Source organism: Dermacentor andersoni, chromosome 1 (assembly GCF_023375885.2).
Source record: "Dermacentor andersoni chromosome 1, qqDerAnde1_hic_scaffold, whole genome shotgun sequence".
Lineage (NCBI taxonomy): Eukaryota > Metazoa > Arthropoda > Arachnida > Ixodida > Ixodidae > Dermacentor > Dermacentor andersoni.
In genome coordinates, this window is record NC_092814.1 from 89866611 (window position 1) to 89887899 (window position 21289).

The 21289-nt window shown below is 42.4% G+C and overlaps 1 protein-coding gene and 1 pseudogene across 6 annotated transcripts in view; both read right to left on the bottom strand.

The window, feature by feature from the left end:
• LOC126544308 (probable phosphorylase b kinase regulatory subunit beta) overlaps positions 1–21289 on the bottom strand; it is a 95085-nt gene that overhangs the window by 7829 nt on the left and 65967 nt on the right. For all 6 annotated transcript variants that reach the window (XM_072286323.1, XM_055061752.2, XM_072286321.1 and 3 more), the window contains 9 exons: positions 19130–19220; positions 12438–12611; positions 9832–9958; positions 9688–9745; positions 7779–7869; positions 3363–3562; positions 1312–1366; positions 1147–1226; positions 795–927 (listed from right to left, as the gene is read on the bottom strand). In XM_072286323.1, coding sequence (XP_072142424.1) covers positions 795–927; positions 1147–1226; positions 1312–1366; positions 3363–3562; positions 7779–7869; positions 9688–9745; positions 9832–9958; positions 12438–12611; positions 19130–19220 — 1009 coding nt within the window. The remainder of the gene's footprint in view (positions 1–794; positions 928–1146; positions 1227–1311; positions 1367–3362; positions 3563–7778; positions 7870–9687; positions 9746–9831; positions 9959–12437; positions 12612–19129; positions 19221–21289) is intronic.
• Positions 10211–10391, bottom strand: LOC126546485 (U2 spliceosomal RNA; annotated as a pseudogene).

Genomic DNA, 21289 nt, shown 5'->3' on the forward strand with positions numbered 1-21289 from the left:
AAGAGCATATATGTGTCATATCTGGCTGGCTTCTAACTGCAGCACATCACGGCACTGTATGGAGGAGTTGGGACACAGGTACACGTGAAAGCAAATGAAAGCAAAAGACAGCAGGCCGGTGGTAGCTGCATCCAAAACTACCTAGTTTTAGTTATCCTTAATTCTCTAAAAGAGGCCCAAGAGTCAGCCTTTCATTGACTCTATGCCATCGATTCAAAGGGGCATCCTTGTATCTTCTTTGAAAGCAGCTCTGCTTATTGCTTCTCTCATGTTGAATGTGAAAAACTAACATCAAGTGATATAGGAAAGGAAGAAGTGGTTTGGTGCCACAGGAAATGGCTTAGTGTATTTAAGTCCCGTGAATTATGGTTTATACCAGAGCTAGCAGGTGCATTTCGACCAGCAGCTTCAGTTGTGGTGCATTCCAACTGGTAGTTTCAGTAGTTTGTCTACAGTGTCTTTGGATTTTCACTATCCATCCACATCTTGCATTACCTTAAACACACCACTTTATTTGTACTATTGGCTTCCAGCTTTCAATGGAGTGAAGTGGCATAACATTGGGTTACCTGGTGCATCTAGTGCACATCATCAGTTTGCAATAATACCACGTGATTATCGGCTGCATTTGCTGGAAGGTTTGCAAAGTCGCAGTACTCTCGAAGCTCTTCAAAATTGGAATCTGGGCTAGCTACACTTTGAAAGCGGCAGAAACATGTGGATCTCTGAACTTTTACACTAGTACTCCTTTAATCCCAATATAAACATTGGGCAAACTTCAAGTCGGGTCTTACCTGTGGTAGATGATGCCCAGCAACAACAATTCCTCCCGGGGTCCGTGTCATGACATCCCACACTCTGTCAAAGAAGTCCTTGGGCACTCTGCATAGTGCCCCTTCTATCTGTCTCGTGCAATGCTGGGACAACCTGGTTCATGAACAAATATGGTGCATTGGCAACTATTACAGGCCAAGGAACATTTCTAGCAACAAAGCCTTGAATATTGAAAAGAAAACGGGATCTACACAGATGCAAGCTTCAGCGCAATGAGCAGAACAACAATTTTTTACGTGCCGATACATGCTAAAGGTGCAAAAATTTATTAAACTTATGAAGAAAATAAGGAAGTGGGAAGCTCATCCTCACTTGACATCAGTGCTGTCACGCAGTGTGAACACGTTGTACACAACTTTCCTCAGCTCACTTGGAGAAAGACTTTCTAGTGTCTGAAGTAAGGGCAGAAAAAAGAAAACAGGAAGCATGCCTTACAGTACTTTGTACACTATGCACAAAAAACAACAAATTGCATACCGGAGGAGCAGCTTGTGTGAACTTGAGGTACAGATTCATTGCATGGAGTACAGACCTAAAGAAAAATGAGCATACGTCAAATGGTATTTAATATACACTCACAGCAAACAGAAAAGATATGGCTTAACAACATGACTCAAAGATAATCAGTTGTAATAAAAAATGAAGATGTTGTCCAGCTCCACACAGAAGCTACTCTTTTAAAGCATAAGTGTCATGGATTATGAATCATGTAAAGATGTATGTAAAAAAATATTCTAGTCGAGTTCCATCCTTAACAATTGCCTTTATTTTCCTAGACTTGCAATGATACTGTATAGACTCGTGTAAGGGCCACACTTTTTTTTTCACAATTTTGACGAGGCACAGTTCTTACCTGAAGCTGAACCTCTTGGAGTGGTGGCGGCACAGCCGGTGACTTGTGCACACCCCGTATGTACCATTGCATCAGAGGTCAATGCGTAGATCTCACTATCCAGTAGCTGCATGCGGAAATACGCAACGCGACAATTCGCCAAAGTGCACGCACATCATCGGGGCACCGAACACGGTTGCTCCTGTATTGGAATTTTTCTTCCCAAAATTTTGGGCTTCCAAGTTGGGGGAACAGCCCTGACACGGGTGCGGCCCTGACACGAGTCTATATGGTACTACGCAAACAAGACAGTATATTCAAAAAGTTCAACATGTCATTTTAATAAGTAGTGCTTAAAGAATAACATAAGACACAAAGGGAACACCATACATGACGAGTGCAAGCTATCAAGTGACTTTATGGTAAAAAAAAACACATCAAACTGAAAATTATGCAGAGCTTGTATCTTTGCCAAACGTGATACACATGAAACACATGTCATTTTTGTAGTATGTGCACCCCACCTCAAATTCTAAGCTTGCGGAAGCAGTTGATGGGGTGATCACATGCACATATCTTTTATTCCCTCACAGACTGTATAACGTTGGTACAGCCGAACGCCTTTACAACGAATGAAACTACAAAGGAATTACTGGTACAACAAAGGATTCCATATGTCCTGGTCGAATTCCTATCTTTCATGTGTATTGAAAACGGCTTTATAGCGAAGACCAACACAATGAATTTGCCTGTAAAACGAGGGAATTTAGGTGTCCCCGATGGCTAATTTGTTGCTTCACAATGAATGCAGCTAGCAGTGCTGCTGCTGCCATCTGCAGCCACCAATGAGCTGCAGTCAGCACTAAAACTAGCGATGTGGTTGATGAGTGTGCCGATCACAGCGAGTGATTTAGTCTTGCTGCACAGCTCGAGCAATCATTCAACTCAACTTATATGTCACTTGTTGCAACATAGCAGCAGGTGTGACAGCTGATGAATAAGTGAAAGTTGACAACGACATGATTAGCTTAGAATGGACAACTGACGATGTTGTCGAAGCCTACAAGGACGAGGCAGAGGTGAAGGTTGATGAAGGCAACAATGAAGAAAAGCCTGAAGATTAGAAGAAAAAAAACGAAAAAAAAAAAGGCAAATGGTGGCAATAATGACATTCGAAAGTTTGCAGCTGTATCTTGCTCCCAGTTTTCATAATGGAGCGAGCATGAACCTCGATGACATAAGTTCGCCTGCACTTGTGCATTTCGTTGGGGGAAGTGCGCAGAAGAAAATTAGTGACTTCTTTCACTATCTCTTTCACTTATAATAAATAAAAGGTTTATTTCGGTGGACGTTCTCAGCCTTATCTTTACAATGAAGCGACCTGCATAACAAAGAATTTTAGAGGTCCCGGAGGGCTTCATTATAAAGGCGTTTGACTGTGTTTTGCTCTTTTGTGCAGCATTTTCTTTTTGTGCTGTTCAAGGATTTTCCTAAGTGCAAGTCATCAAAAAGAAAAGCAACTATTTAGCCCTTTTCTTGCATTGTGCAAAGTGTTGAAGACAGTTCCCAGACTTGTGTAGTAATAAACATCAAAAGCTAGGCATCTGATCACAGATTTTCGTGTACAAAAGGTAGAATTTTGCCACATGACACCTTGATGGTTTTAGGACTACGTGAACAAAGGAAATGAACTTGCCCACTTCTGATCTTGAGGATGCCCTCAAAGAGCTTTGGTGTGGTGGAGATGAGGCGACCGACATAAACAATGACTTCTTGAAGCAGTACTGAATGGTACACATGATCTTTGCACTGTGCATAGATGATGCTCTTAATCTCCTTTGGGGTCAATGGCTTATCAATAACAGCTTCGTCTCGGCCGAAGACACCCACAGTGATCTGAGGTTGGATTAAGAGAAAGAAAAAAAAAAGGAAAAAGCAAACAATATTGCATAATATGTGGTATTATTGAGAGTATGTGTCACTAAAAATCATGACACAACCTTCCCCCACATATAGCAACCATAGCCAAAAGTTAAAGAAACAAAGACATATACAGTTAAACCTCAATATAATTAAGTTGGCAAAATCGGCAATTTGCTTCATTAAATCAACTTTATTTTATTGAAATTCAACCTTTTATGCAAATAAGTACAGTCGGCAATATATTTTATTGCGATAGCAACTATATGAACACTCCCGATGCATTTCCGCTGTAGTCGTCGGTGCCACCAAGATGCTCTGTATAAAGTTCAAGTGCAATAACATCATCACCACATACCGCATGCTGTGCGTGCGAGTGAAAGCGTGCGAGGGCGAGCCAATGGTGGTGGCTCAATCATGTGTGGTGTGCAAGGGAGGAAAGCGGGGAGGAAGCATGCCGTCTTCTGCTGTACACAAGGCACAGGGGGGAGGAAAGGGGAAGGGGGGGGTTCTACTCCGGTGGTGGCTGCGTATGGCGTGGCTGCATGGGCCCTATCTTGACATCAACTTGCGATTGGGAGAGAGTGCACAGAGTGTTGATAGTTTCGTGTGCGCTGTGTTCTCGCCGCTCAGTTCACGCTAAAGCGAGAGGCAGCACGAAGGTCGATTCACTCGCTGCTGCTGCTGCGCTTCCTCACTACAACGTTTTGACATCAAGTGTACGCAGTCATCGAGTAAGATGTGTTAATGTTTGTATGCACGTGACACAATGCTTGTTAATTTAATTAGTAAGCGAGTGTTTACAAGTTTATACAGCCGATAAAACTACTATCCTGCTGCAACGTAACCGAGCGATCGAGTGAAGGATGAAAGAGCGAACATGGGGCGCCGTGGGAGATGAAAGATGCGAGGAGGAAAGAAGAGAGGAGGGTGCAGCGGAACCATGAGGACAAAAGCGGAGGAGGGTATGGTGATAGCATCAGAAGAAAAGTGTAGTGTGGCAACGATGGCCTGAGTAGCACCTGTCGTATGGGAGGTCTGTCGGCGGCAGCTGCTGTGAGTCACGCCCACGCGTCACCCACATGCTGGCTCTCGCAATCTCCAGATTAGCGGGGCAGTCACGCCCCACTTTGCTTGTTTGCACGTGCCGCACAAAACAGATGGTCTGCGCCGGCCAATATATAACGAAATGATCACACGTACAGAGCTGCACTCAAATTTCGCATTAGGGAGTATCATAATCGTCGGTGAATTTTTTTCTGACACAGAAGGGGCCGCTAACTTTGTCAAGTTATCAGAGATTTGGAACAAGCAAACTTGCATTAGAAAAATATTTATTTTGTTGAATTTGAGAGTCGGCGCAAAAGATAAGGTTTCATGCTGCATCGATGAGATCTCGAGATTGGCATTACAAAACAAAGCCAGCCACACTTTCGTGTACACTCTGCCCGCAGCGGTTAGTGTCACCCGCAGTGGGATAACATTATCATGAAAAGCACCGGCAGCGGGGAGCGAATGCTTCGTCTGCCTCTCGCTTAAATGCGACTCCAAAACTCAAGATTACGCAACCTCCAGTACTAAACGCATGGGAAGACAGTACACATGATACCATGGCATTTTGGCACGCCCACTCTATGCAAATGCGGCATATTACCTCTAAAACAGGGCACACGGTCTGTGTATGCACTCAGCAGCACTGACAACCATGCGCAGCCACGGCCATGCTATAACAGGAGACGTGTGTCAAGTTACCCCGAACTTCTTCCCCTCCCCCTTATCCTTTCGTGTGCGCTTGATCATGTTACCGCGATAATGTTTGCCCCTTGCTTGCATGGGAAGACGGCGCTCATCAAACTACCATCCGTCTTGGCTCACCGTCGCACGCTTTCACTTGCACCCAAAGCATACAGCGCATGGGTTGTGCACTTGTATGACTTAATACGGTACATGACACTGCTCTGCTTCGACAGTCACTCTTGGTCACACGGCAAGTGCATTCACAAGCAGCCACTGGTAATTCAACCATTTGACCATTTGCGTCCATGGAAGTTTCCATTTATTGGACCGGTGTTCCTTTGCAGCGGCAGTGAAATTTCATTATATTGAAATCGTGTATAAGCACACTTCAATATATTGAGGTTCAAAATATATGGCGTTTCTATGGCAGGTGAAGTGCTTCGTCATATCGCCAATTTCATTATATAGTTAAACCTCGATATAACGAACTTCAATACTACAACGAAATTTTGCTTCTGCCACGAAGGAATGCCGAGACAATAAAACGGAAACTTCCGTGGATGCAGATGCTTAAATGATTGCATTACAAGCCCCATCATGTTCCGCATAAAGTCAAAGTGCAAAAAGATCCTATCGCACCCGTGCACGGTGTGCTTTAGGTGCGAGTGAAAGTGTGTAAGGTTGAGATAAGAAAGATGGTGGCTTCAGGAGTGCCACCATCCCACGCGAGCAAAGCAGAAGAGGAGGTGGGGAATGAGCTCACGGTAACGCGATTAAGCGCGTGAGGGTGTGGGGGGAGGGGCGGAATGGGGGTAAGGTAGTGCACATCTTGGCGGTGGCTGCTTATGGCTGTAAAGGCAGCCGAGTGCACAGGCAGCTGCACACCCTGCTTTAGAGGTAATCTGCCGCATGGGCAAAGAGTGGGCATGCCGAGATGATATGGCACCATGTAAGCTGTCTTACCGTTTGCTTAGTATTGGAGGTTGCATAATCTCGAATTTCGGTGACTCGTTGGAGCGAGAGGCAGATGAAACATTCGCTCCCCGTTGCTGGCGCTTTTCCTGATAGCATCATCCCAGTGCGGGTGACGCTATCAGCCGTGGGGGCGGAGTGCACGCGAAAGTGTGGCTGGCTTCATTTAATTCATACCGCCGAGAAGATATCGTTGGCATACGTGGCATGAAACCGTATCATTCGTCGCCGACTCCCAAATTTATCAAAATGAATTGGTTTCTCATTCAAATTTGCTTTTTTTGATTGCTCGGTAGTTCGGAAAATTCTGCGGCCCCTTCCGAGCAAGAAAAATCGATTGACGGTTGTACTTATTTGCATGAAAGGTCGACTTTCAGTAAAACGAAATTTAGATATAATGAAGCAAACTGCCGATTTTGCCAACTTTGTTATATCAGGGTTTAACTATATTGAAGTTCATTATATGGATATTTAGCTGTGTATACACAGAAAAAAAAGGGAAACGCCATTGGAGGCAGGACCAATAGCCAAATGTCAGTTTATTAAAGAAATCTTTTCACTTGTGCATCAACCTCCATTTCCCACATTATTCCCCGGTGAAATCAATGTTGAAATCAAAACATCTAGTACATAATTTTTTTTTCAATGTGACATATATATATCACATGCACATATGAATGGGTGTCTGTAAAATGTTTGATATAACTGAAAGAGAAAAGCTAAACAATGTTACACAAAACAAAAGCTAAAAACAATGTTAGAAGCTAAACAAAGCTAAACAAAAGCTAAAAACAATGTTAATAAAATTACATGAATTGATACTAAAATTGGATGCGATATGGAAATACACAAAACTGAAATAAGATTATCTATCCCGCCTAGCTAGGCTCCTTATTAACCATGAGCAGTATGACCTAACAAAACAATAGCCCTCCTCTAACTATATCTGTCAACCACACCCCAATAATGCCAAATTTCGTTGTGTTGCTCCATATTGCATACAAGGTGTAGTCTTCATCACACAAACTTTAATGTTTTTTTGTTTTCTTCCATCACTCATACACTCAGTGGTAAAGCCTGTTGCACAGGCCAAAAAGTTAGAAATAAGAAAGAAAATTTAGTGTTATGTTGGGAGCACAGTTCTAAACATAGCACGGGGTCTATTTCAACTGGAAATTAGAGACAAAAAGCCTGCATTGTATTTATGAAATAATCCACAAGGCACATTATACATGATTCCTAATTATTTTTCACTGTTGACTAATCCAACACATCTAAATCAACCTTCAGCTTGACTATGCAGAATTAACAAGATTTATTTGTAATATCAAAGCCTGCGAGACTATGTAAGAAAATTTTCATCACAATTTTGCACCAATATATATAATTCACTTAGCTCATGCTGCACAAAAGTGCACTTTTTACAAACGCTTGTATATCAGACAGTTTTGATGAATTGTGTGGCTAAAGGAACCAAACTTGCCTGTTTTCCATTGACCAAAATGGCTGTGATGTAAGGACTGAGACTGTCCACAACCTTTCCCAATATGCTGGAGCAGCGACGCACGACTGCCCTAGAAGGCATGCATGCATATATCATAATAAATACACATGGTAAGGTTTCACCAAACAGACAACAAAATGTTAAATGAAAAAAAAAAAAATCAGCAGAACACCATTTTCATTTCTCAAAGTTACACTCTTCTAGACACCACTGAGTGTACCAACTATGTGGCAACATTTGCTGCGATCTTAAACAGCAGCCTAGGTTGCCAGTATTTTTTCTTAATGAGTACAATGATAGATAGTTTGTTGTTAGGCTAGCTGGTACATAGTCATTGAATTGAAAGAAAGGGCACATGAATAGGATGAGGGAGGACGACAGTACAGTTCTTTTGCTTTCCTGTCTGCTTGTGTACAGTTTTTTGACTTAACAAGTATATTGAAAAAACTGCCTATGTATGTTACTAAGTTATGTTACATATAATAGTGCATTGGTATATTATAAGGGAATGTAAAACCATAATGCAGGTATGTATGAAGGCAAGACCACAAGGTCAACTTCAAAAGAAGATAAAACCTTACATTAAGTTTTATGCATCCTTCAAAAGCATCACAGAGTACAGCTCCTTGAACTGCCACTGCCAATGACTAGTTAAATTAATTCCCAGTCAGGCAGTACTTGTAACACATTACAGGAATTACTGTGCATCACTATAACTAGTGAAACCTCGATATAACGAAGTCAGTAAAATTGGCAATTTGTCTCGTTATATCGAAATTTAGTTGTAATGAAATTCAATCTTTTATGCAAATAAGTACAGTTGCCGATTGATTTTTCTTACAAGGAAAGGGGCTGCAGAATTTTCGAAATTATAGGGCAATAGAAAAAAGCAATCATGAATGAGAAAACAATTCATTTTGATGAATTTGGGAGTCGGCGACGAATGGTATGGTATCATGCCACATCGACAATATCTTCATATCTCAGCGGTACGAATTAAGCGAAGCCAGCCACGCTTTCGCATGCACTCCGCCCCCACCGCTAATAACGTCCCCCACACTGGGGCAACGCTATCATGAAAAGCGGCGGCAGTGCGGAGCAAATGCTTCGTCTGCCTCTCACTCCAACGGCTCACCAAAATTCGAGATTATGCAATCTCCAATACTAAACGTGCGAGAAGCGAGCTTACATGGTGCGACGCTGTCTCGGCAAGCCCACTCTTCGCACAGGCGGCAGATTACCTCTAAAACAGTGTGCGCGGCTGCGTATGCGTTCAGCCGCGCTTATAGCCATGCGCAGCCACAGCTGAGACATGCGCCAGAAATCGGGATGTGCGTAAACTTACCCCCCCCCCCCCCCGCCTCGTCCCCTCATGTGCGCTTGATCGCGTTACCACAAGCTCGCTCCCTCCCCCTCTTTCCCTTCGCTTGCGCGGGAAGGTGGCACTCGTGAAGCCACCATCTTTCTTGTCTCACTCTTGCACACTTTCACTCACACCTAAAGCACAAATGCGCGGGGTGCGATAGGAACTTATCGCACTTGGACTTTATGCAGAATATGATGGTGCTCCACTTCAGTGGTCGCTCTCGTCACGGAGCACACAATTGGAGAAGTGTGTTTGCAAGCAGCCGGTTGTAATTCAATCATTTGAGCATCTGCATCCGCAGAAGTTTCAATTGTCTCGGTATTCCTTTGCTGCGGCAGTGAAATTTTGTTATATTGAAATCGCATACAAATACACTTTGTTATATCAAGGTTCTAAATACATGGTGTTCTATAGATAAGAGGTTATGATAAGTAAAATACTTCGCTATATCGAGAATTTCATTATACTGGAGTTCGCTATATCGAGATTTAACTGTACCACAATTCAGTGCAATGATCCTACCAGTGTTTGAGTGCACCTGCCTGTCTTGTCAGCTTTTCCAGCCTGTCCTTGAGCATCACTGGGAAATAAAAAAGAAAAGAAAGGTTGAATTTGATGCAAGTGGTTGCACCATGCTGACGTGTGTTACAAAGAAGAGATACGTGCCTCCGTCTATGGTGAAACTTGGGCTCACTCTGCTCCACAATATGCCCAGCAGTTGGCTCTGACCATTCAGTGTGTCCACACTGACCAAGGCCTCTATGATTTCGTTGTTTGACTTTGAAAAGAATGACTGCAACAAAATGTGGAAGCTTTTGTTGCACACCCCTTTGCTTTACAAGTGTCTCAAAGCAACTAAAAGGCTATAAAGATATGGGGTAACCAAGAGACAGCATTGTACACAAACATTAGTGGGTCTCTAACTTTACTTGATGAAATAAAAATAAAATTTATCTGGTGAAATAAGAGGTGGCTATGAATTCAAACTATTTTACAGCGAAGCTGCATATGGCTAGTTTTCAGCGGATCGATGTCCATAGACCAAAAACTGTGGGCCGATCCTGAAGATAGTGCAATACCGGGCCGACCCGTAGCAGAGGTGAAGCAGGCTTCAAAGCACTCTGCCAACTTGCAAAAATAACTTTGATGTCTTAGGTCCAAATACAACCCCTATCAGATATTAAGCTAATAAAAACATATACTACACTTTGACCTGCGTCGGCCATGTCTACGTTCGCACCCCTCTCTTTGTTGGCGTTCCAAGCACTTGCTTATCTCCTTCCTTTTGCTCTCCCATGGTGACAGTCCCGTCGAAACGACACGCATGTCTAGTTTCCTTCGGCTCCTCGGGGTGGCGGTCCCGTTGTCCACGCGAATGTATATAAAAATCACAACGAATGAGTCCGTACCTACGTTCCAAATTCTATGACACCTCTACGTCGTACGCTAAACAGCTTCGCTGGTCAGCCACCTTCACAGAATTGAATGGCTTATGATTTTTTTGTTAATCAATATGGCACACAGTGACTTCTTTAACACGATTTGATAACATATGAAGGCATGCTTCAGTAAATCTGAGTGAAAACTACACTAGAGAAAAATAAACTTATATATAGTTTAAATAGATTATTTAGTTTGGATAGTCTAGATTGGGAAAAAAAAAACACAGAAGAGCCTAGATGCCTTAGACAACCATTATTGCTTGTTTTCCTTGCTTTTTTTATACAAAAAATGAACAGCCAATTTTTTTTTATCTTCTCATTACCAGATGTCTTAATCGTAATCAATAATACTAATTAGTGTATAGACAAATGATAGCTCATAGCACTTCACAGCAAGTATTTACAGCAATTGTCGAAATGCAAATTATGGTTAAACTGTGCCAACCACAATAAAGGTATGTCAATGAGTTCTTCACTATAAAGTTTCACTTCATCCCTACTGAACTTGAGAAACTGATGAGGATATGATAAGTACCTTTGACACAGTGACAGTTCATCTAGTGCATGTGAAATTTGCTGCAACTGCAAATAGCTAAGCAGAAATGGAACTCAACTGATCCTGACAGCAGGCCTGCAAAGGCTAATTTTTGCAGCTCGCCCCATTAAAAAGCCAGGAATATGGAATTCCAACGGAAGCAATGTGCTGAAGCTTTCGAGTAGGTGAACGGGAGCACTTGGAACAGCTCTGAAAGTGCTCTTGTGAAGTCTCGAGCTGGCATCGGCAGTGCCATCACCAACAATGGTGTGAGCCCTCCCAGAAGCACTTTAATAGTAGCTCCAAGCAATCTTATTCGCCCATTGGAAAGTGCTTTAGGCTGGTTTAGGCAACCACTTTACATGGTACTATACCATAGGCAACCACTTTACACGGTACTATACCAAAGATAAAGCTTCTTTGCACTAATCAAAGAAGCTAACCTGAACTATACCATAAAGTTGGTGGTGCTGATTGTTACTCAGCAAGAAGAAAACTATATTGAAAAAAAGAAAAAGTATCGATACTCGAACAATACTGACACCCCTTTGCTCAGGAGAAAATTTTACCTGGCCATTACCCATACAGCCAATTACCAGCACTCCATTTCTCACAGTAACATATCACAAGGAGCTGTTCATGAAAAATTTGCTGACATCACAGAGTTCCTGGTCTTAGACTACAACATGCATTCAAAAGTTGAATTCATTTCAGTGTCCCACAATTATGGCTAGATAAGCATGACTGATGTGAAATAAAATATTGGAAATGTTTGGGTCAAAAGTATTTTTCTCACGGCCTGCACAGCAGTAACTGACAAAAATGAATATCTGAGAAAAGAAAAAGAAGAAAGAAAAGAAACAAAATGACAATAAGCATTTAATATATTAAAAGATAATTTTTTTTTAAAGCTCGGCCACGGCAGCTGCATTTCATTGGGGGTGAAATGCAAAAACACCCGTGTACTTAGATTTAGGTGCACGTTAAAGAACCCCAGGTGGTCCAAATTACTCCGGAGTCTCTTACTATGGCGTGCCTCATAATCATACTGTGGTTTTGGCATGTAAAACCCCAAACAAAAATTAAAACAGGGAAGAAGCAGTTAAAATCTGGTACCTTAGTCTCGTGTAAGTTGACACCACTACCAGCTTTAATGGCACCACACACAATTGGTGACAAGAGACACAGAAAACATTCATCAGCATGTAGCTAAGGTGACTGATTAAAATCACTAAGCAGGAATGCTTCTTACATAAAATCAAGTAAGCATGAAGAGTATGTTAGAAACTGCTGACCGAATAATCATAAGATGGCTCGCTGTATTTGTGGACCTTGGACACATCAGTTAGGCTCTGGTAGCCAGTGTTGGTATGTTCAAGCTGCTGGAAGGCATCAAACTTGGGAAGGGCATCATGTGGCAGCAGGTGCAGGAAATCCAAGTGCTCAATGCATGATGAAGAAATGAGATTCTGTGTAATAAAGCCAACAAACAAGGTTATGTGCACAGCAACAATTTTTAAGTGAAATTTACAACAACAGCTTTGCAATAACAGCTTTATTTTGGTGGCACGTATCTTTATAGGTAACTAAGACAAAAAAAAAATAATTTGAGGTGTAAGGCAGGGCTCATGTAGAACTCAAACAGAAAAAGAGCTGCTCTCAAATCTGCTCTGCAGCACTGAAAGTTCGAAGAAGGCCATGGCAAGAGGACTAGAGAGCTCTGGTCAGGAAAATGGTGACTTTGAAACTTTTCAGAAAGGTGACACATAATGCTAACTAACCATTCTCCATTACATTTCCGCTTTCCATTTTTACAAATTATAGATCACAGATATCAAATATGTGGCCCATGCCAGCAAGTCACATATGGTCTGTAAACATGTGTGTAGTTCTTTCATGTAGCCCAGCCTGCACAGCCGTCCTAATTATTGAGCTCTCATTCCTCAACTGCCTCAGCCTTATAAAACTTCCTCCAATGCACTCTCCCTGACACACATCACACTGCGCCTTGTGGGGTGCTACATACTAGGCAGCCAGTCAAACACCAGCCACAAGTCCAAGGTACCTCTAACAGATTAGCTTTGTAGCAGCATTTATCACACTCTGGGAAAATATACATTAGCCCTTAAGGAACAGTTGCCTTTTCCAATGTTAAATGGGACTTGCTTATTATAACATGGCGAAATTTCAATCTAAATTTTTGTTCCCCTATGCTCAAATTTTTGGAACTGAGAATGACCCTTTACCTCAAACACTACTAAACAGGTCTGTCACCACTAACAAAGTAGCTCATTCTCTACCTATTTCTACTTTCTAAACAGCCTCTCACTAGGTTTGGGTGTCGCAAACAATTGCAGTGCGTATATCATGCAGTACTGATTATGTCTGCAAAGCATCAGTACACCATTGTAGGGGATGAAAACTGCTGAAAATGGAAACAAAAGCCCCTGCGCCCTTCTCGGGGAGTCATTCTACATGCCAGTAATGTTTGTTGCCTGTGTAGCACTTCACATCACATGTGTCACCTGCACTGCACAAATAGCCAGCAGCATGAAAAACTTGGAGGTTTCTGCAAAATGCAGAGCATGCAAAACAGTTTCTGGAATTGTTCCATGCAGTAAAAAAAGAGAGAAGGAAAAGAATAAAGTAGACAGGGTCTTGATGTAAATGCCACATGGGTCCTCGGCTCTGATATGGGAGAAGGCAGGGAAGGAAAGTCATTTGCAGCTGCAAGTCAAGGTAGTGAGAAAGAGCCTCTGATACAGGGAGGTAGGGTACCTTGCCTTCTTACACTGACATCACAGAAACGAGTAAAAAGGTAAATAAAAAAATTTATTTTACTTATAATGCAAAGCGGTAATGAGACAGCGGGCACAATATTTTGTGGTGTAAATCTTGCACTGTTCAGTGCAGTATCATTTGTTATAAACATTCACAGATGTAGGCAAGCGTTCTCCTTTTGAGGAAAAGAAACTTTAGTCATGGTGTCTCTAGTGTGAATCACCTTCCATTTGTGTAGGTGGTGCTTTCGAATGTTGGAGAAGCGAAAGACATGACAGTTTCTTTTTCCACTTTCCTCTCCTGCCTTTCACATTTTGCCAACTGGCTTTGTTTATGTTTCTTCCCTTTGGCACTGGTTTACAGATAAGCTGCAGAGCGTGGCATCAACCAATTATGTTAATGATTGCTCAAGAGACCAGGCACAGCATCATTCCACGTGCAGTAAGAGAGGTACAATCTTCGACTGGCATTCTATGGGTCCCGGGTTTGAATCCTTGGCAGGGCATTGTGACATTTCTTTATTTCTTTATAAAGTTCTGGCAAAGTACTCTGCAATTCCAGTGACAAACACAGGCAACAACAGCACTGGCAGAAATTAGGGAGGTTGCTCAATTCTAGCTATCACTTTAAAACCTTCTCGCAGCTAGTGTAAACAAAGTTATGTAGAATTGGGAAAAAGGAAGCCCCACAATACCAGTTGTCCCATGTAACTTGAGCCAAACGTTAAGAATATGCAAACTCCACGTAGCTCGACAGAACCAAGTTAATGTCGTTTGCCGTTGCTAGCAGATGTTTTATGCATTCTGCCTAATTACATATTTTGTTTTAATTAATTAATCAACTTCTCATATATTTTAATTTGGTGAAAAGCATCAGTGAGAAAATTGTGGAGCAACATGAAAAATCCCAATTCAGCTTTCTGTCGCTAAATACACGGTACATGAAAGTGTTTATCCAAACATGAAATAAGACCATGAATACGCGAAAAATTGGTGTGCGACTGGCTACTCGCGGCACTTTTTTCGTATTCGCTGGCTTCTCTCAAGCTTGGCAAAACACTTTTATATACCATGTACTGATCAACACAAATCTGGATTGAAAATTTTTCATGTTGCTCTACATTTTCTCATTGACACTTTTAATCTAGTTATAATGTTTGAGAACTTGATTAATTAATTAAGACTAATTGTGTAATTAGGCAGAACACAGAAAAATAGTCTGAGTATCTCCAAGCGACGGCCAAAAACATTACCTTGGTTCTGTGCAGCTACGTCGCATTTGCATATCTTTAAAGTTTGGCTCAAGTTATGTGGGACAACTGGTATGCGAGGTATACTGGGTGTCCCAGTTAACTTGGACCAAGATTAAAAAAGAAAAAACCAAGAGCACTAGAAAAATTGTACCGATTGCACAGTAGCAGCAGTCGTGTGTACTTACAGCCAGTATTTTTTAAATCACGAAGCATTAATTATTTAATTGCTTTTAATGAATAAACTTTTTAATTATTGCTTGAACTGCAAACATGTCAATTACAAAGTTGTTGAGCACCTTAAATAACCTCCGAATCAAGCATTTATTTCGCGCTGATGCATGCCTGGTTGTTTTTTCTAAGAAAAAAAAGAAAAGCCTGCGAAATACGCTAAATATGAAATAGATGCGTGCTCACGCGCCGCTACTCAAGTGCCTCCAAGCAACCTTTGAAAGAAATACAGCCGCGTTCATTTATCCCCGCATCGTACAGGGCTTCGCCGTGTAGGATGGCTTGAGAGGTTGAGAGATCATGAGGCACTCGGGATAGCTTTAACTTCGCGTACCATGAAACAAAGCTACAAAAGAAATTCAAACAATGTTAAAAAAAACACTGTGCAAAAGAGCATGAAAAAGAAAAAAAGTCAGCTATCAAAAGAACAGAAAAGAGCTACTCAGGAGTTGATTTCTATAAAAAATAAACCAAAAGCACGTAAGACATCTCAGCCACCCACAAAGAAACATCCAAAGGTGCAACTGGTTTAGCCATTTACCCTTCCTGTCTCTTGAACTCTGGAAAAGAGGCAAAACAAAGCAGTTTTTTACCCATTTCTATCTTTGTTGCAAGTTTTTTTTTCATGTGAGGATAGGGTGACATCATGAAGATGCGTTAAACAGTCACATATTACACCAGTTGTGAGCAGTTATTTTCCACTGCTACTTATAGCATGTGCTCAAACAGGTCCCCGTCTGAAGCAATACAGCACTTGCTTCTTTACAACACTTGTGCTATTGCAGCTTTGACCAACGACTTTAGAATCTTGCAGCCGACTTTGCTTATTTTCGCCTTTACAGCGTCTGGTGTGGTAGTTTCGCTGCCATACATGCAATCTTTCACGTAGCCCCCCAAGAAGAAGTTCAGCGGCGTCATGTCCAGCGACCTTGCAGGCTAGGGTACAGGTCTGTGCCGGCCAATCTACTGTCTAGGAAAAAGCTCGTCGAGCCACGCTCGAGATTGACTACTACTATGCGCAGGAGTACCGTTGTGTTGAAATCAGATGTTCTGAAGGTGCGCAAGTGGGACGCTGCAAATGACGTCGTTCACAGGGCCCTCGAGGATGTCGTTGACATAGCACTGCGTCGTTAGTGTGTTGTAAAAAAAAAAGATGGGTACAATCACGTTGCCATCAAAAATACCACACCACACATGAAACGACCACTGGTATTGGTGTCGTGTTTGTGTCAGCCAGTGGGGGTTCCTATCACTCCAGTAGTGTGCATTGTGAAGATTAACTTGTGTGTTCCTGAAGAAATTAGCATCATCTGCCCAAAGCACGCGAGTGAGAAAGTCCAGCTCTTCTTCACATTTCGTGAAAATCCAATTGGCAAAGTCAAGTCTGTTTTCAAAATCTCAGTCTTCAAGTTTCTGATGAAGATATACACGGTATGAGTGCATATGACCCCCCCCCCCCCCCTTTTTTTTTTGAAGTCCTCCACACTGGTGACCTTCAGGTTCCGGCCTCCGCACTGGCGTCGCGCACACTACTGTGAGGGTAAAGAGTAAAGTCATGTATCCGTGGCTATTCGTTTGAGAGTGCTTGAGTAGCAGAGCATGAGCATGTATCTATTTCGTATTTTGGATGTTTCGCATGCTTTTGTTCTTTTTCAGAAAAAAACAATGAGGAAAATCTGAGCATCAAGCAAATGCTTGATTCGGAGGTTATTTGAGGTGTCCTACAACTTTGTAATTGATATGTTTGCGATTCAAGCAATAGTTAAAAAGTTCACTAATTAAAAGCAATTAATTAATTAATACTTCATGATGAAAGAACTACTGGCTGTAAATACACATGACTATGGCTACTATGCAGTCGGTACAATTTCTCTAGAGCTCCTGAGTTTCTTTTAAATCTTGGTCCAAGTTAACTGGTACACCCAGTATATTACACAACTGAGGCGTGATATTAAATGAGCAAGCACAGCATTATGGAGTGCAAGTTTGGGATACAACTCCATGCACCTATCTCGCAGTGAGTGCACCTTTTCATTCCTTTCTTTTACCACTTTGAGTACAGCATTGTTCTCTGAAAAATATAGTATGAGGTTATCAGCTCATAACCACACTTTGTGGACACTACAAGTGTACTAGCTCAGTAAGAAGAGCAAAAGGCAAGTATATGCTGGCACGTGTTTTCAGACTTAACTCTTTGAGGGTCAATGACGTAAATATACGGCGCTGCGAACAAGTCCAAAATGGTCGATGCCGTATGTTTTCGGCGCTGTCTGTACGTTTAAAAAGCACACCAATTTCCTAACTTTTTTTTCTGTCATGTGCTGCCACTATGTGTGGGAATACAGAGAATTTTTTTCACGCGCCTCGCTCTCTCGGTTTTCGTTGCATGGTTTGTTTTAGAGCTAGTTTGCTCCGGCTCGTCTATATACTGCCGCCAGCACATTAGCGCGTGCACGTGGGCGGCAGTTTGGGTTTTGTTCTGCGGGCGGTTTCGGCTTCTTGCGCTTGCAAAACTGATGGCTATCTCGTTACTGATTGCTCAAAGAGTGACTGCTTGTTTCTCGCTCGTTTAGTGCTTACAGGGGTGCGTATAGGAAGGACGCCACCGTGCATGCATTTCCGTTTCTTTTCTTTTTTTGGAGACTTGGGAAAACTAATTGCCTCTGGTTGGCGATAAGATGAAGATTAGCAGAAGTTTGTCACACTTTTGCTTTTTTGACAGGCACACAACCACACAGTTTTCTTGAGTGCGCGCACCTATGCAGTTTGATTACGCTATGGACGTACATATTAGTGTAAGAGCAGGAACATTTGAGACTTGCGAAATATTCTCGTGTGCGCATTTTCAAAGCCTTGAAATATGTGTATAACAATGCATAAAATTTTTAATTCTTGTAGGTTTATTTCCTTTTTTATTGTTGTTATTCATGAATGAAGAGTACATATATACCAACACAAAATATTTTTTTCTCACTTTACGGTCCCTAAGAAGAATTGGAATCTGCAATAAAAAATATTATTATCAACCCTGGGCGGTCGCATATGGCGAAAAAAATCTACCCTCAGAGGGTTAATGGTGACACCCTTTGGTATCTTGCTTGAAACTACTGAACAAAGTCTTTTGTCATTCTTCAACTGTGCAGCGTTCCATTGACACATGCTCTTCAGCCATTTTTCCAGCTGTCTCGCTTGCAAAAGTAATAGCAAACTTGTAGACTTAAATGCATAGTTGTATGCACACCTACAAAAGTCTGCAGGAGTTGTGCTTAGCTAGGTGGACAAAGTGAAAGCGTCCATCAGTCACTCCGAAGCATGATATTTAATGACGTCACCATTCTACCCAGGACCACACTCCTGTATATCCTCATATAGAGCAAGTCGTGCTGAGCACAAGTATGCCCGAACAAAAAGCAAAGGCCATACATTAAAGGGTAAAATTGTCATCTATGGGTTTCCTTTGTAGCTTCGTGCTACTCAGGGGGATGACAATTTTTCTCTTTCATGCGTGACCTTTGTTTGGTCAAGTCATGCATTAGTCATGGTACATGGCCGTCCCATTAAGTACATATGACCAACTAGGCATGTAGTACACCATCGCACAACCAGGCACATGGCTAGGCAGAGAATAGATGTAACTACGATTTAAAGATACAGATACTTTCTTCCCCTTCACCATTATTTTAATTATCCTCTAAATAAAAACACAAATGTGATAAATCAACTCACTTGTAGCCTTCCCAAACGCACTTTCAGCCCATCACAGTGGCCCTTTTTCAGCATCGCTAGGAGGTCTAGCAGTTCCTTGAAGTGGGCATCTCTAGACCAGAAAATAGAAATTTAATGTTAATCCCAACTCCTCATTAGACTGAAAGATTTAAAAAAAACAATTTCTGTTTAAAGAGATACTAAGTCTTCTTTTTTTCTTTATTAGATAGTTGCCAACTTCTTAAAAATGATACGGTGCTTCAATTTTCAGAGTTCACACTAAATCATAATTTATATCACCTTTTAATGTACCCAGTTAAAGACATCTGCCAAGTGCAACATGGTTTTGTGGCATAGGGTGTGCTGCAAGAACTCCACCATACATCATAAAATACAAAACTTGTAGATTCAATGTTATCACAAACTGCTGATGCACATTTCAGCTAGCCCGGTCCAGTGCTCGCAAGCTATATGATGGCCATGTTTCGGAAAGCTGAGCCCACAGCACATGCCCCATTTTTTCCTCCACCCTGCGCTCCTCTGCATTTGGCAGGGTATAAGCCCTGTCCTCTGCTATCACTCTGCTCAGGAGACTGCTGCTGTCAAGTGGAGCAGAAGGGAGCTCCACTTTGAGATGTTTCCAGCAAGGTACACATAGTGCATTTGCTTTTTCTGGCAAATAGAGAAATCCCATGAAATATGAAAAATAACATGTGATTGAGTACCCACGCACACAGAACAGTAGTGCTATCAAGCAGTGTTCGAAGGAAAGCAAGCTCTTCCTCTGTTACTGGGCCAGGGTGTCTACCAAGCTGGCATTTTCCAAATTCCCTGAGTTTTCCAAGTTTTCCGTGAGCGACACAGAACTTTATTTTATGTCAAGACAGGATAGGACACCACGTCACCCAATGCTGTCACTCTCAAGTAAGCATTAATAAAAGAAACCCAACTTAATCCAGTTTGAATAGTAAGGAGTATTGTTTATTTCATTCAAAATAGAGAACTGAAGGTAGGGGATAGTAAAATGCACAGCAAATAAATATCCTCAAAAAAGAAAAATGACAAAGCCCATTGTAAATTGAGTGCCTCCATTTCAATGCCTCCGTTTTGTGCTTCACTACTTTCAAGAGTTCATTTTGATTTGGATGAGGGTCACCTGCCCATCTTTGCATCAGCCAACACTTTGCTTTTTGAGCTCAAGCTCCTTCAAAGAAGAGGCGGCACAGTTCTTTTCCCGATCATATGCGACGGTCATTTCTGTTCTTGTCCTCGTTCCACTGCGCGTTCACCCCACGGACCATTTGAAGCATCTTCTTGGCCAGTTGTACAGTCAACGTCCGACTTTTCGTACTCCCTAGCGGCCACGAAAACGTCCGAAAAATCAAATCGGGCAGTCCGAAAAAGGATGCATGTCTTTTACTGCCCTTAAGGGCTCAGATCCTCACAGGCAAGCCCGAGAAAGCTCTGAAGGCCTGCCAGTACACTTATTAGGCATATCGGTGCTCGTACTGGGACAGGAGACGGCGGGTGCACACGTGTATAATTATGGAATACGTGTGTCCCGTGACAATTGCTTGCGTCTACGCTTGTTAAGCTTCACCGCGTAACATGGCTGTTCTGAGGCGAAGCTGCCTTTCGGGAATCGGCATTATGCAACGCGCCATGCTCAGCTTCGAAGCCAATCGCGAGCATTACAGAGACGGAGTCAGGGCCATTACTGACAGCGGCGAATTCTTTCAATGAAAAACACGGCACCGAACGGCAAGAACCTTAACAGCGAACGTCGAAGCAGCTAAGCCTAGCGTTGCCGCGGTGGTGGCTACGGCTGCCAGCGGATCTGCGTGCGAGAGCGCTGGTTCGAGGTGGCGAGATAATCAAAACGGCGGTGTTGGCTTTGATTAACGCCGCTTCGGACCTGCGGTTGCGGAAAAGTCCGGGAAATCGGACAGCAAAGGCTTCTTGCGTCTGAAATTACAGACGTTCTTATACATTGACCCCATGGGGCACGTGGTGGTGCCGCGAAATCGTACGCATTATCGGGAATCTCACAAATATCGGGCGTCCGGAAAATCAGTCGTTGACTGTGCACTGGCAACTGCTCCAGCCGACGACACGGCGTCAAAGACAATTCGTTACGATTCCTCTCTTTTACTCGAGCCAGCAGTAGGGCGACTTTCGTTC